Consider the following 14,743-nt stretch of genomic DNA (forward strand, 5'->3'; position numbering starts at 1 on the left):
CTGTAGCCACCAATTACAGAGAAGACTAAAAATAAAACCACGTTTAAGATTTTAAGCCCTAAGTATAGCTCTGGGAGATGCAATAGTTACATTAAGCACTAAGTAATTTTTGCATTTTCATTCAGTTTTGTGTGTTTCTGTATCTAGCATAGAGGATTTTCTTAAATAATCATAATAGCAAAATGAAAAAAAGAGCTACAATTTGAGGATCTCTGCACCATGTACATTACATACGTTACTGCCAACCAGCATTACGATACTGGAAGATAGGTGGTGCTCAAAGGCAAAGGTGGTACTCATTGCTCTAGTCTTTTGTCCTCTGACTCAGTCTATAAGGAGGAGTTTGGTTTGGCCTGGTTTGGTTTAAGGAACACTGCATTGGCCACGTCTAGGGGCTCGGTGTATGGCCATTTATCAAATGCCGTACCAAGACTGGGATACCAATAAGCGATAAGAATTAGTACTACACCTTTAAAATGGAACCAGCTCTTTCTCTTTTGATTTTATCCGCACAAGAAACGTATTACCTTGGAAATAAAATCGTCCCTTAAGAGTTGAAAAACACTTTATTCTGAATGTTGGCAGTAAGGAGTTAAAATATATGAAATGGCAACTTGTAGGGATGCAAGGCTCCTTAGTGCTAAAATGAACAGTTTTAGCTCATAGCTGAGACTCAATCTAAAAATTATAGAAATCACTTAGATTCATATATGGTGTCATTAATTACTCAAAGGAAAAACAATGAGATCTTTCTTTGCTAGATTTCTATCTATTAATTAAGTGGGCTACTAATCTGCATTCATTTGGGGGAATAATAGCTCCAAGTTATTTCTAAAGGCAAGTGAAACACTTTCTCCTATGGATACTCAGCCTTCAATTCATGTTATAAACAAAAGGATGGGAATTGAGAGAAGAAATGTTACTTTCTATCCATCCTCATTACAAGATGCTTACTTATAGGTCATAATCCAAGATTGTAAACAAGCTTCAACTAAAAAGCCTACAAATAAAATCATTTTAGAAGATGGGAGGTCATAGGGGCTGATAAAACAGTTTACACTGTTCTAATGTAGCTCTCCGTATCTCGTGTTGCACGACGGATCGAAGTCTCTACAGACCATTAAGGAAAAACTAAAGCAAAAGTAGCCAGAGGTTGAAACCAGATACAGAGAAGGGCACAAGCCGGTGCCCAATGAGACCTAGTGAAATAAAGCAAAAGCAGAATCAGTAACTGGCAAAGGGCACAAACCAAGTTGCCCAAACGAAACAATAAAAACTAGTAGAGATAGAAAGAGCAGAGATCTAAAAGATACTTAAGATTTAGATCTGCTTGGGCTAAAAGAATCAAATCAAAGAGAGCACACACAGACAAAAATGTCTTTGTGGAATCCATCAAAGATGTGCTGTAGCAGCCTGAGCCAGAAAGCATGAGAATGAGTGTGAATCTCTCTCTGCTAATAAGACACAACTCAAGGCACCTGACCCACCAGGATTAAATCAGAAGAGCCCTATCTGTATCATGTTACTAAAAGAAGGTATTGGCCCTTTTGCAAAGGTTCTGCCAATTGGCTCTTTCTAAATGTGGAAAAACACTTATCACCATTCTTGGGATCATTGGGGTTATTGGCTCTGACTTCAGATAAGAAGGATAAACAAACCTCAGCTCAAATGGAAGCTTCTTCTGTTGCATTCCTCCACACCAGGCTCTCACAGCTAATTCTGATTGAGAACTTCTAAAGGATTACCCATATTTATTTATTTGCTTTTCTCATGTGTCTATATCTTCACAGGTACCTGGTTTAATGGACAGCTCTTAAGAGTGTTGTCATTTCAGGTGTTTCCTAATGACTAAATATTTGCCCTATTTTGGTAGTGCTAATCAGCTCACCTGCAGATAGGGTTGTCCAGTGTATTTAGTTTTTGCTTTTGTTTTGGGCAAGGGTGAAATAGCTTATGATGGGCCCCTTTTTAAAAGCATTAGTGATATATTTATTTAAATAATATTCTCACTTAAGTTATATGGGGACAGGCAGGATAAGGTATCCATCTGCCAGTGGATAGGCTGATTTCACATGATCTCTCCACTAAAAATTATGAAATAGGAAATGGAAAACATTAAGATTTCTTTAGAATTCTCTTTTACGGTTATACACATTGCCCTACACCTACCATTCTATGCTTGAGATTGCTATGATAGAAAAGTAGGATGGTAGAAAAGTACTGGGGGTAAAGTGCAAGAAAATGGAATGAATGAGAGACCCACTTATAATTTGTTCAGATTTAAGTACTGGATTATCGATTTGCTAATAGGATGGTTCCCCCACATGGAAAATATATGCAAAGCTGACATATAATTTTTGTTTTTTTAAATTGCTATATATTACTCTACCTTACTTGTCTAAAAGACATTCAGCCAACAACCTCTCATCTCTGTATTATAACCAAGAAGCAGGAAATAAGGGGGAAGGCTGTAATAAACCAAATGAGAAATTATAATTTTTGTCCACTAGTGCTCATGAACTTCACCCAGAAAACAACCCTTTGGGTTTTCAGTCAGTCTCTGTTTTCCCTGCCTGTGCCAGCATAGAAGCAACAGATTAGGAAGGAAGACAAGGCAGGTAATAGAAAGCACAATGATAGCATAAGAAGTAGAATAATGAATATGAGGGAAATGACAGCTGAATAATGAGGGAAGTGACAGAAAAAAATGCAAAAGCAGATTGAAGACCTTAAAAAATTTAGGCATCTGAGTGTATCTATTATATATACAAACAAATTACACATCTGAATAAGGGAATATATTTTATATGATACTAAGGAGTTTAGATAAGTAATTAGAAGTCATTAAAGACCTTTAAGTGTTAGAATAACACAGTCAGATTTAAATTTTAGTTTTAATCAACCAGACAAGGAATATTTAGCAAGAACAATACTACCTGGGCTAGTACTAGGGCCATAGAGGTGAACAAGTTACACTCCCTGTCCTCGTGGGGTTTACAGTGTGGAGAAGAAATTATAGAAGGAGTCAAAGGTACTAGACCAAGCAGAGGAATGGCTAAAATACAGAAGATATTAAAGAGGTAAAAGCAACAAGACTTAGATGTGGATGTGGAAGGTGACAGGATGCCAAGATTCTAAGATGAGTCCAGATTTCCAATGTGGGCAGTGGGGTAGATTGTGATGACATTAAGCAGGATATGAGAAACAAGAGGAAAAATGTATTTGGGGGAAAGGATGAGTTCACGTTCGAGATGTTTATGGGACAGCCGGAAGTCAGAAATACTGTTGTGGAGTTCAAAAGAAAATTCTTGGCATTATCACTGATGGCTAATTTTATGTGTCAAACTGACTAAGCTAACTAACGTCTGCTAGGATTACTGGTGAAACATTATTTCTGGGTGTGTCTGTGAAAATGTTTCTGGAAGAGATTAGCATTTGAATCAGTAGACTGAGTAAAGTTCAATGTGGGTAGGCATCATCCAGTCCGTCAAGGGTCCAAATGGAACAAAAAGGCAGAGGGAGAGCAGATTCTCTCTCTCTCTTCTGGAGCTGGGATACCCACCTCCTCCTGCCCTCAGACATCAGAACTCCTGTTTCTGGGGCCTTCGGGCTCTGGCACTTGCACCAGTGGCCCCCAGGTTCTCAGGTCTTTGATCTCAGGCTGGGAGTTACAACATTGTCTCTCCTGGTTCTCAGACCTTTGGACTTAGTCTGAATTATACCACTGGCTTCCCTGGTTTACTAGCTTGCAGATGACACACTGTGGTGCATCTCAGCCTCTAGGATCACGTGAGCCAATTCCCATAATTAATCTCACATACACAGCTCCTACTGGCTCTGTTTCTCTGGAGAACCCTAACTAGTACACTCATGTATATGTGATGAGGGAAGCTGGAGGTGAAGATGAGAATACTGTATATAGAGTGAAAAGAAGATGAAGCCCAGGAACTTGAAACATCTATGTTTAAAATATGCATAGATGAGGAGAAGTTAGGAAGGATATTGAGAAGGATTTGGTTCAAGGAACAGGAAGAGAATTAGGAGAGAATAGTGCTATGAAAACTAAGTAAAAGTTCAAGTAAGGTGAGTGTTGAGAAACGATTTTTGGATTTGACAACTAGGGCATCTTTAGTAAGCAGTGAAAGCGGGAACCAAAATCTAAAGGTTTGAAAAGTGAATGAAAATTGACAGAATGGGTAGAGCAATTGCAGACTTTCTCAAGAGGCTTGGCTTTGAGGGTATGGCTGACAGTCTCTAAAATGGCCACCTGGTATCCATACCTTTGTGAAACCCCCTCCCCTTGAGTGTGGGCTGGACTTTGCAGCTTGCTTCTAGTGAATAGAATACAGCAAAAGTGATAGAATGTCACTTCCCAGATTGGGTTACAAAGACACTAGATTCTGCCTTGCTCACCCTTTCTTGTAAACTCTGCTCATTCCAATGAAAACCATCTGCCATGCTGTGGGTTGTTCTGTGGAGAGGCCCACATGGCAAAGAACGCTGGAGGCTTCTGGCCAATACCCACTAAGGAAATGAGTCCCTTGGTCCAACAACCTGCAAGGAACTGAACCCTGTCATTACCAGATGAATGAACTTAGAAATGGATCCTTCTCTAGACAAGCTTTTTTTTTTTTTTTTTTTTTTACACAGTGCTTGGGTTTTATTTAACATCACTTCCATGACCAAGAGCCAGCTTGGAATCCACAGTCAGGACGGAGCCACGTGGGCCACAGCACACCAGGACCCGCGTCCTCCCAGCCTGCCCTGCACACACAGGTCTTAGAGCCCTCGTAAAAAGAGCTCCTATAAGCAGCTGCTTCTCGTGGAAACTTAGACGCTGGGCGGGTGGGTCAGGGCGGGCTCCTAATTGCTGGTCTTCTTTCGTTTCAGTCTAAGCTTGTTCCAAATCGTCTCCAGGGCCACTTTTCCCATGAAGAAGGTGATGGCAAAATTACGCTTGTACCAGTCCCTGTTGTAATACATGTGCTTCTGAAAATTTTTACTTAAAAATTCCTTGTAAAAGTCAGCCATTTCTTCTGCATTCAATGTTGCTTTTTGACCTGATTCAGCTCTCAGTTCCAGGCCTTTGGCTTTTAGTCTTGAGTCAATAAAGTTTTCTTTTTCCTTAAGAAAAGTCAAATTCTGGTTTGCCCAGAACTGTTGGTTCCATTCTTGTGTTTCTTGTCTTAATTCTCTTAACTTTTGTTCCAATGGTGATTCATTTTCAGGGATGTAAAAGTGAACAGGTCGAAGGTTTGACTATTTATCTGGGGGTCCTATCCAATCATGGCAAGATTTTCTTGGAGGGCAGACTCTTGAGACCCGGCTCGGCGCGGCATCCCTGCACTCACCACCGCGCTCGGGGGCTGGCTGGCAGCCGCCGCCAGAGAAGGCGCGGCAGAGAGGAAGCAGGGCCCTCCTCGGGGGTCGCAAGGCCGCCGTGGCTGCCGTCCGGCGGCTCCCGCGACGCACAGCCTAGACAAGCTTTGAGATGACTGTCACCCCAGCAGATATCTTGATTACAGTCTTGTAGGGAGACCCTGAGCCAGAGGACCTAGCTAAGCAATACCGGGGTTCTTGAGCCCCAGAAACAGTTATTTTTAAGTGCTAAGTTTTTGTTTTTGTTTTTTTAATGAGCTTATTTATTTTTTATTATTTATTTTTGGCTGTGTTGGGTCTTCGTTTCTGTGCGAGGGCTTTCTCCAGTTGCAGCAAGCGGGGGCCACTCTTCATCGCGTTGCGCGGGCCTCTCACTGTCGCGGCCTCTCTTGTTGCGGAGCACGGGCTCCAGACGCGCAGGCTCAGTAGTTGCGGCTCACGGGCCTAGCCGCTCCGCGGCATGTGGGATCTTCCCAGACCAGGGCTCGAGCCCATGTCCCCTGCATTGGCAGGCAGATTCTCAACCGCTGCGCCACCAGGGAAGACCAAGTGCTAAGTTTTAAGGTGATAGGTTAGGCAGCAATGGATAACAAATACAGAAGATAAGGTGTGAGACAGCGATGCCCTAAGAAGAAAAGATTTTGGAAAGAGACTTTTTTTTTTTTAAGATCAGAGAAATTCAAGCATTTTATATGCTGAAGAGCCAGAACGGAGAGTTTGAAAATAAATCAGGGAGGAAAGATAATTAATTGGTAGAGCAAAAGGAGATGAGAGGGTATCAGACAACAGCCTTGTTACTCCGAATGTGGTCTGCAGACCAGCAACATCAGCGTCGCCTGGAAGGTTGTTAGAACGGCACAATCTCTGGTCCCACTCCAGACCTGCTGAATCAGCATTTTAACAAGATCCCCTGATTATTCATGTGCACTGACCCAGAACACAAGTAAACAAAATAGACTGAGTCAGTAGGAAGGTAATCTCCACCTGACACTAGAGGGACTAGAGAAAGAGACGGAACTATAAATAAAATTTTAGATGAAGTTGAGAAAGTGAGAACTTGTTCACAAACATTGCTTCAGTATTTTCTATAAAATACGAATTCATTCAGAGCACAGAGCTTGAAATGAGTGGCAAAGAATTATAAAAACTACTAAAATGGATGGAAAAGGAAACTGGCCCAGAAAAATGTATAAGTATTTTGCAAAGAAGTACTAGGATCCCAGCTGAGATGGGAGAGTAAGAATGTGCTGGGTGTGGGTTTAAATGGTTTCTGCAGTATTGCTCAGCAGCCTGTGTATAGCACCAGAAAAGGCAGATAGCAGAATCACTGCAAAGATGTGGTGGTAGATGGGAATTCCCTGGTGGTCCAGCGGTTAGGACTCTGAGCTTCCACTGCAGGGGGCACGGGTTCGATTCCTGGTTGGGGAACTAAGATCCCACATGTCGTGCAGTGTGGCCAAAAAAAAAAGATGAGGTGGTAGAAATGGGATGGCAAGTTGAAATAATGCACTAGAACATCTTGGCTGCAAAGGAAAAGAAGCTGAGCCCAAGCTGGGAAACACAAGATTTAATTGACTAGTGTCTAGAAGTGAATATGAAGAAACAATAAGAATACTGGGAAAATAGACAATTATATTTGGAAACCAAAATAAAAGAATACGAGATTTCAGAGGTGAAAAACTTGGACTGTGAAAATATTTCATCTTTCCCCTCCATTCTAAGTCCCTCTAAACAACAGAACAGATATAAAAATTGTAACCATATCATTTAACAAGCTCAATGTAAGGTTATAATTGATGAACTACGTGGTTGACTATTATCCCTTTAAAACTTATTAAGTGAGGGAAGTAGTTCTGTTGCCCCATTGAAATCTCCAGCAGGCCCCCAAGACTCTCTTGGTCTCTCTTTAGAAATAGACTCTCATGTTCACTTTAAGTCACCAAACACAGTCTGAATATGGAAATTAGTACAGTCAATTCTTTGCAGGAATCATAATTCTAAAATTGATTTGGAATGAAATCCTCTCTTCTCTTACAGTTAGGGCCAGCTTCAGGCAGGCCTTCTGACACGTCAAAGAGGAGATGTCATGACTTTCTTTTCCTTCTTTGTGTTTCCTCCCTCAGCGTGCTACTCATAACTTATGGTCCCTTGAGGGTTGGGCCACAAAGAAAGAGGAAAAGAAAGGGGACACAGAAAGTTCTCATTTGACAGATACTGTTATAAGTGACCTCCTTCTCTCTAGGCCTTGCAGGTGTTCAAAGTGGACTCTCTCATGGGTGTTCTGTAGGTCCTTTGCTGTGTTTATCCAATTGCATGTGCTGTGACGAATTCATTTTCCTCAGTGGACCCTGCTACTTCTCCTCTAGAATCTCAGCCCACTTGCACAGACCCCCTCTTGAGAGGGTGTCTCCTTTTCCTATGGCAGAAGCACTGGAACACTTTTTTAAAAAAATTAATTTATTTATTTTTGGCTGCGTTGGGTCTTCGTTGCAGAGTGAGGGCTCCGCACTGTGGTGGCTTCTCTTGTTGTGGAGCATGGGCTCTAGGCGTGCGGGCTTCAGTAGTTGCAGCACGTGGGCCCAGTAGTTGTGGCTCAGGGGCTTAGTTGTCTTCCTGGACCAGGGATCATACCCATGTCCCCTGCACTGGCAGGTGGATTCTTAACCACTGCGCCACCAGGGAAGTCCCTGGAATGCTTTTAAAATGACCCTTGGCTGATATTCCTCCCAAGAGTTCTACACTTCATCCCTGATGGTTGTGCACTTTGGCTTGTGTCAGAGAGGAATGCAGTTACTTCTCAAAGCAGAAACATCTCTCTGTGGCTCTGCCCTGACTCCCCAGCCCAATGGCGGATGCCAGACCAACGTGCTTCTCAAACTCCAAGGAACACATATCAAGCTCTCCAGTGGTCCCTTGAAGTCTACTCTGGCTAGGCTTGAGGGGAGGAGGGAGTGGAGAGTTGTAGGGCAGGAGTAGAATTAACATTATGGCAGTAGCTCTCCCCAAAAAATCTCTCCACACATTTTCTCCCTCCTCTACTTTCTTAACCTGTTTATACCTTCATTGTGGGTCAGTTTTCTAACTGCTTTTCAATCTCCTGCTTTGAAAATCTGTATATGAGTCTATCACTTCACCTTGGGATCTGATTATCTACTATCTTATGGTCTTGGTCAGAACTTCCAATTTCACAACCAGTCACACTATAAATAAATTCACGACAATGTTGAAAACAAGTAAAGATGCTCTTGGTGGGCCAAAAATTATGAAGCATCCCTCAAGGCAAAAGGTAGTTGGACTCAGTTTGAGGAAAGAACCAAAGCCCAAAACAAAGAAAAAAGAGGACTATTAAAAATATGGGAGAGGGACTTCCCTGGTGGTGCAGTGGTTAAGAATCCGCCTGCCATGCAGGGGACACGGGTTCGAGCCCTGGTCTGGGAAGATCCCACATGCCGCAGAGCAACTAAGCCTGTGCACCACAACTACTGAACCTGCGCTCTAGAGCCCGCGAGCCACAACTACTGAGCCCACGTGCCACAACTACTGAAGCCCACGCAGCTAGAGCCCATGCTCTGCAACAAGAGAAGCCCGTGCACCGCAGAGAAGAGTATCCCCCACTCGCCGCAACTAGAGGAAGCCTGCGTGCAGCAATGAAGACCCAACGCAGCCAAAAATAAAATAAATTAATTAATTAACTTAAAAAAATATGGGAGAGGTTTTAGGGATGCTAAAGGTTCAGAAGGACTGTACAGGGGGAGCAAGAAAGAGCCCAATGAAACTGTCAGAAATATTAGTTGGAGCACAAGTAGCCAGAGAGCTTAGGTCCTCCCCCTTCTTGGTTTATGCCAAGTGGCAAATAGTGGAAACACACAGATCTCACATAGTCTAGCAATTCCACTCCTAGATATTTACCCAAGAGAACTGAAAACATATGTCTATACAAAGACTTGTACGTGAACATTCATAGCAACATTACTGATAAAAGCCAAAAATTGGAAACAGTCCAAACATTCATCAACTCACTGATAAATGAATAAACAAAAAAATGGTATACCCGTACAAAGAATACTACTCAACAATAAACAGGAATTAGCAGCTGACACATGCAACAATGTGGATGAACCTCAAATTATTATGCTAAGTGAAAGAAGCCAGACACAAAGATTACATATTGTATGACTGCAGTTATATGAAATTTCTAGAAAAGGCAAAACTATGGAGATAGATAGAAAATCAATGTGTGCCTGAAGCTGAGCGAGAGAGGGGATTGACTGCGAAAGGACATAATGACATTTTCGAGGATGGTGAGAGTTCCAAAACTGAATTGTAGTGGTGGCTACACAATTGCATAAATTTGTAAAAAATTATTGAAAAATCAACCACTTACAATGGGTTTATTGTATGGCATATAAATTATATACCTCAATAAAACTGTAAAACAAAACCTTATTGGTTACTACCGAAATAGAAATAGAGTGTGTAACTCCTAAACAGTTAAAATAAAAATGAAATCAGTAAAATCTGATTTAAAAAAAAGCAAAACAGGGATAAAATGAAACAAGAGAACATGTACATAATAAATATAATGGTAAAATTTCTCCGAACTTATAACTGTGAACATCAAAAATGGATTAATTTGCTAATTAAAAAACGGACTATCCTTTTAAAAACTTAGGTATACATTAAAATTCTAAGAGTTATCTCTATACAAAACAACACATAGAGGAGCTCAAGGAGGCAACATGGTCCTGATTGTGGCTTTGGGAAGGGGCTGGTTGAAGGAAGTCAAGGAACGTCAAGATCAGGGTGTTGGATATCAGTACAGGCACACCTCGGAGACACTGCAGGTTTAGTAGTTCCAGACCACCACAAAAAAGCAAACGTTACAATAAAGTGAGTCACACTAACTTTTTGGCTTTCTAATGCATATAAAAGTTATGTTTACCCTATACTGTAGTCTATTATGTGTGCAAGAGCATTATGTCTAAAAAAAAGCAATGTACATATCTTAATTAAAAAATACTTTATTGCTAAAAAATGCTAACCATCATCTGAGCCTTCAGTGAGTCATAAATTTTTTTTTGCTGGTGAAGGGTCTTGCCTCAACGTTGATGGCTGCTGCCTGATCAGGGTTCTGTTTGCTGAAGCCTGGGTGGCAATTTCTTAAAATAAAACGATAATGAAGTTTGCTGCATCAATTGACTCTTCCTTTCACAAACAATTTCTCTGTAGCATGCAGTGCTGTTTGGATAGCATTTTACACACAATAGGACTTCTTTCAAAATTGGAGTCAATCCTCTCAAACCTTACCACTGCTTTATCAACCAAATTTATGTAATATTCTAAAAGTCCTTTGTTGTTATTTCAACAAGTTTCACAGCATCTTCACCAGGAATAGATTTCATCTCAAGAAACCACTTTCTTTGCTCATCCATAGGAAGCAACTCCTCATCCATTAAAGTTTTACCATAAGATTGCAGCAGTTCAGTCCCATCTTCAGGCCTCACTTCTAACACTTGTTCTCTTGCCATTTCCACCACATCTGCAATTACTTCCTCCACTGAAGTCTTAAACCCCTCAAAGTCATCTGTGAGGGTTGGAATCAACTTCTTCCAAACTCCTGTTAATGTTAATATTTGGACTTCTTCCCATGAATCATGAATGTTCCAAATGGCAACTAGAATGGTGAATCCTTTCCAGAAAGTTTTCAATTAACTTTGCTTAGATCCATCAGAGAAATCACTATCTATGGCAGCTATAGCCTTATGAAGTGTATTTCTTAAATAATAAGTCTTGAAAGTCTAAATTATTCCTTGATGCATGGGTTGCAGAGTGGATATTGTGTTAGCAGGCCTGAACACAACATTACTCTCATTGTACATTTCCATCAGAGCTCTTGGGTGACCAGGTGTATTGTCAACAAACAGTCATCTTTTTTTATTCATTTAAGTCTATTTAATTATTTATTTTTTGGCTGTGTTGGGTCTTAGTTGTGGCACGTGGGTTCTTCATCGTGGTGCTTGGGCTTCTCTCTAGTTGTGGCACGCAGGCTTAATTGCCCTGCAGCATGTGGGATCTTAGTTCCCCTACCAGGGGTCAAACTGGCGTCCCCTGCATTGCAAGATGGATTTTTAACCACTGGACCACCAGGGAAGTCCCCTACTGTCAACAAACAGTCATGTTTTGAAAGGAACCTTTTTTTCTGAGCAGTAGGTCTCAATGATGGGCTTAAAATATTCGGTAGAAATGTTGTAAACAGATGTGCTGTCATCCAAGCTTTGTTGTTCCATTTATAGAACATAGGCAGAGTAGATTTAGAATGCTTAAGGGCCCTAGGATTTTCAGAAGGGTAAATGAGCACTGGCTTCAACTTAAGGTCACCAGCTGCATTAGCCCCTAATAAGAGAGTCAGCCTGTCCTTTGAAGCTTTCAAGCCAGGCATTGACTTCTCCTCCCTAGCCATGAAAGTCCTAGATGGTATCTTCTTCCAGTGAAAGGCTGGTTTATCTATATTGAAAGTCTGTTGTTTAGTGTAGCCACCTTCATTATTTATCTTAGCTAGATCTTCTGGATAACTTGCTGCAGCTTCTATGTCAACACTTACTGCTTCACCTGTACTTTTATGTTATGGAGAGTTTCTTTCCTTCAACCTCATGAACCAACATCTGCTGGCTTCAAACTTCTTTTCCACAGTTTCCTTACCTCTCTCAGACTTCATAGAATTGAAGAAAGTTGGGGCCTTGCCTGGATTAGGCTTCTGCTTAAGGGGAATGTTGTGACTGGTTTGATCTACCCAGACCACCAAAACTTTCTCCATAACAGCAATAAGGCTATTTTGCTTTCTTATCACGCCTGTGTTCACTGAAGTAGCAGTAACTTGTCTGTTTGGTGCAAGAGGCCTAGACTTCAGCCTATCTTGGCTTTCCACATGCCTACCTCACTAAGCTTAATCATTTCTACCTTTTGATTTAAAGTGAGAGATATGCAACTTCCTTTCACTTGAACACTTACAGGCCATTGTAGGGTTATTAATTGGTCTAATTTCAATAGTGTTATTTCTCAGGGAATAGGGAGGCCCAAGGGGAGGGAGAGAAATGGGGGGATGGCTAGTCACACACTACATTTATCAATTACGTTTGCCATCTTTATATGGGCGTGGCTGGTGGCACTTCAAAACAATTACAATAGTAACATCAAAGTTCACTGATCACAGATCACCATAACAAATATAATAATAATGGAAAAGTTTGAAATATTGTGAGAATCACCAAAATGTGGCACAGAGACAAAAAGTGAGCAAATGCTGTTGGAAGAATGGCTCCACGTAGGGTTGCCACAAAGCGCAGACAAAGCAAAGTGCAATAAAATGAGGTATGCTTGCACTGAAATTGTCTGCAATGATCATGGAGTTCGGGCTGGAGAGTGAGATTGCGGGGGATTCTCTGGGAGGTAGGATAATGATAGCAAAAAGGAATGTTAAAGGGTGGAATCAGTGGTGTGTCCCTGGAAGAAGGAAGTGTTTTTGCATTAGAGTGGAAGAATAATGGTTAAAACTGACAAAGAGAAAGGCAGAGAAAGATGACTCCTCCTCTCAGGCCTTTGCTTTGTGAGGTATGAGAGGAGGAGCAGCCTCTTCTCCATGGGCTTCTAGTGAAAATGGTGTGATAAGAAGGCAGCCAGTGAAAGCATGGGTTGGGGGAGGCACATCCACTGGGGGAGAAAAAGCATTGCAGGGTTGGTAAGGTGGCTTTACAAGATCATCAGAGAAGGATCATGCTTGCTTCCTGAGACACCATTCTTAGCACCTGGCTTTTGACCTCATTGTACCAAGATGGCTTCTGTAATGCCAGACATCATGTTCTAGTTACAGAAGGAAGAAGAGAAAAAGGGCAAAAGAGTGTGCCAGTTTGAGTCTTTCCCTTCTAATAGCAAAACAATAGTTTTTCTGGAAACTCTGAAGTAGACTTGCGTCTACATCTCATTAGCTAAAATCATGTCAAATGACCACTCTTAGCTTTAAAGGAGCTTGAAAAATCAAAATTGTTTGACCTGGGGCACATTGATATTCCAAGTAAAATTGGTATTCTGTTAGTAAAGAATGAGAGGCAATAGAATTCTGGATATGTAGTAAGTGAATGCCAGAGTATTCATGTATTATAATCTCATGTTGTTCTAAAAGGTACTTAAGGAGGTTTTACAAAGATGTTAAAAACATAGCAAAGATTTTAAGAAGTCTTAGAGATAGGGACTTCCCTGGTGGTCCAGTGGTAAAGAATCCGCCTTCCAGTACGGGGGATGCAGGTTCGATCCCTGGTTGGGGAACTAAGATTCCACATGCCTCAGGGCAGCTAAGCCCACACGCCACAACTACTGAGCCCTTGCGCCCTTGCGCCCCCGCGCCCCCACGCCACAACTAGAGAGAGAAAACCCGCACGCCACATCCAGAGAGAAGCCCGCATGTCGCAACTAGAGAGAAGCCCACGCGCCTCAACGAAGACCCGACGTAGCCAAAACAATAAAAAGAAAAAATTTTTTTTAAGTCTTAGAGATAAAGCAAAGGAGAAATAAAAATAAGATCATACATTGGAGATGGAAGTGGGATTCATTCACAGAAGTTGCTCTAGGCTTTCTAGCAGCCAATTCAAAGAGGAAAGCACTTTAAAAAGGAAACTCTGTGTCGTTAGAAAAGGGTTTGTTTGGTTGGTTGGCTGGTTGGTTCGTTGTTGGGGGGAGCACTCCAAAAGGCATAGTAAAAGGGCTAGAATGGGTGGGCAACCACCAGAGGTAGAGTGATTTATTGGGGAGAAAGTAGAGAGCAGTAGCATGACAGCAGTACTTCAAAAGACAGAGTGTAAATATTGGTGGAGGAGGGAGATTATGGTTTGCCATTGTGAGAGTGATTGAAAATGACAGAGATTAGAAGCATGTTAGTATCGATCGGCTTAGAGGTTCAACACTGCTCCAGGCTAAAGCCTCTGATGGTGTCAGAACTGATGAGGTTAAAGTCTAGACCTCTGTCAAGAGTCTGCAGCCTTCCTCTTGTACTCATTAGGACAGGGCCTGGTCTGTGCTGTGAGCTCCTCAGGAGAGATCCGGCCAGATGAGAGTGACGTGGTTCCTAAAGTGTTCTCTCGCTGAGTGACTGAGAGAGAAGGAGGCAGAAAGATGTGTTAGTTCCAAGGATCTCACCTCTCAGTGTAGTTTGGGCCCAATGTGACTTAAAAGCTATAGTTTCCACTTAAGGAAATTAAAAACTCTCTTCAATGTGCAAGTAGTACTCACATTCCTAAAGCTGTCTCTCCACAAACAAAAGTTTGTGGGTACTCGGCACCACTTCCATATGTGGTAATAATATAAGTACTATTGA

General features: G+C 41.7%; 1 protein-coding gene across 1 annotated transcript in view; it reads right to left on the minus strand.

The window, feature by feature from the left end:
• Positions 1–4,841: 4,841 nt before the first annotated feature.
• LOC133101707 (cytochrome c oxidase assembly factor 8-like) overlaps positions 4,842–14,743 on the minus strand; it is a 48,368-nt gene continuing 38,466 nt past the window's right edge. The window contains 2 exon segments of the mRNA XM_061206670.1: positions 4,842–5,475; positions 6,178–6,260. Coding sequence (XP_061062653.1) covers positions 4,864–5,475; positions 6,178–6,260 — 695 coding nt within the window. The 3' untranslated portion in view covers positions 4,842–4,863.

This window comes from Eubalaena glacialis, chromosome 11, assembly GCF_028564815.1.
Source record: "Eubalaena glacialis isolate mEubGla1 chromosome 11, mEubGla1.1.hap2.+ XY, whole genome shotgun sequence".
Lineage (NCBI taxonomy): Eukaryota > Metazoa > Chordata > Mammalia > Artiodactyla > Balaenidae > Eubalaena > Eubalaena glacialis.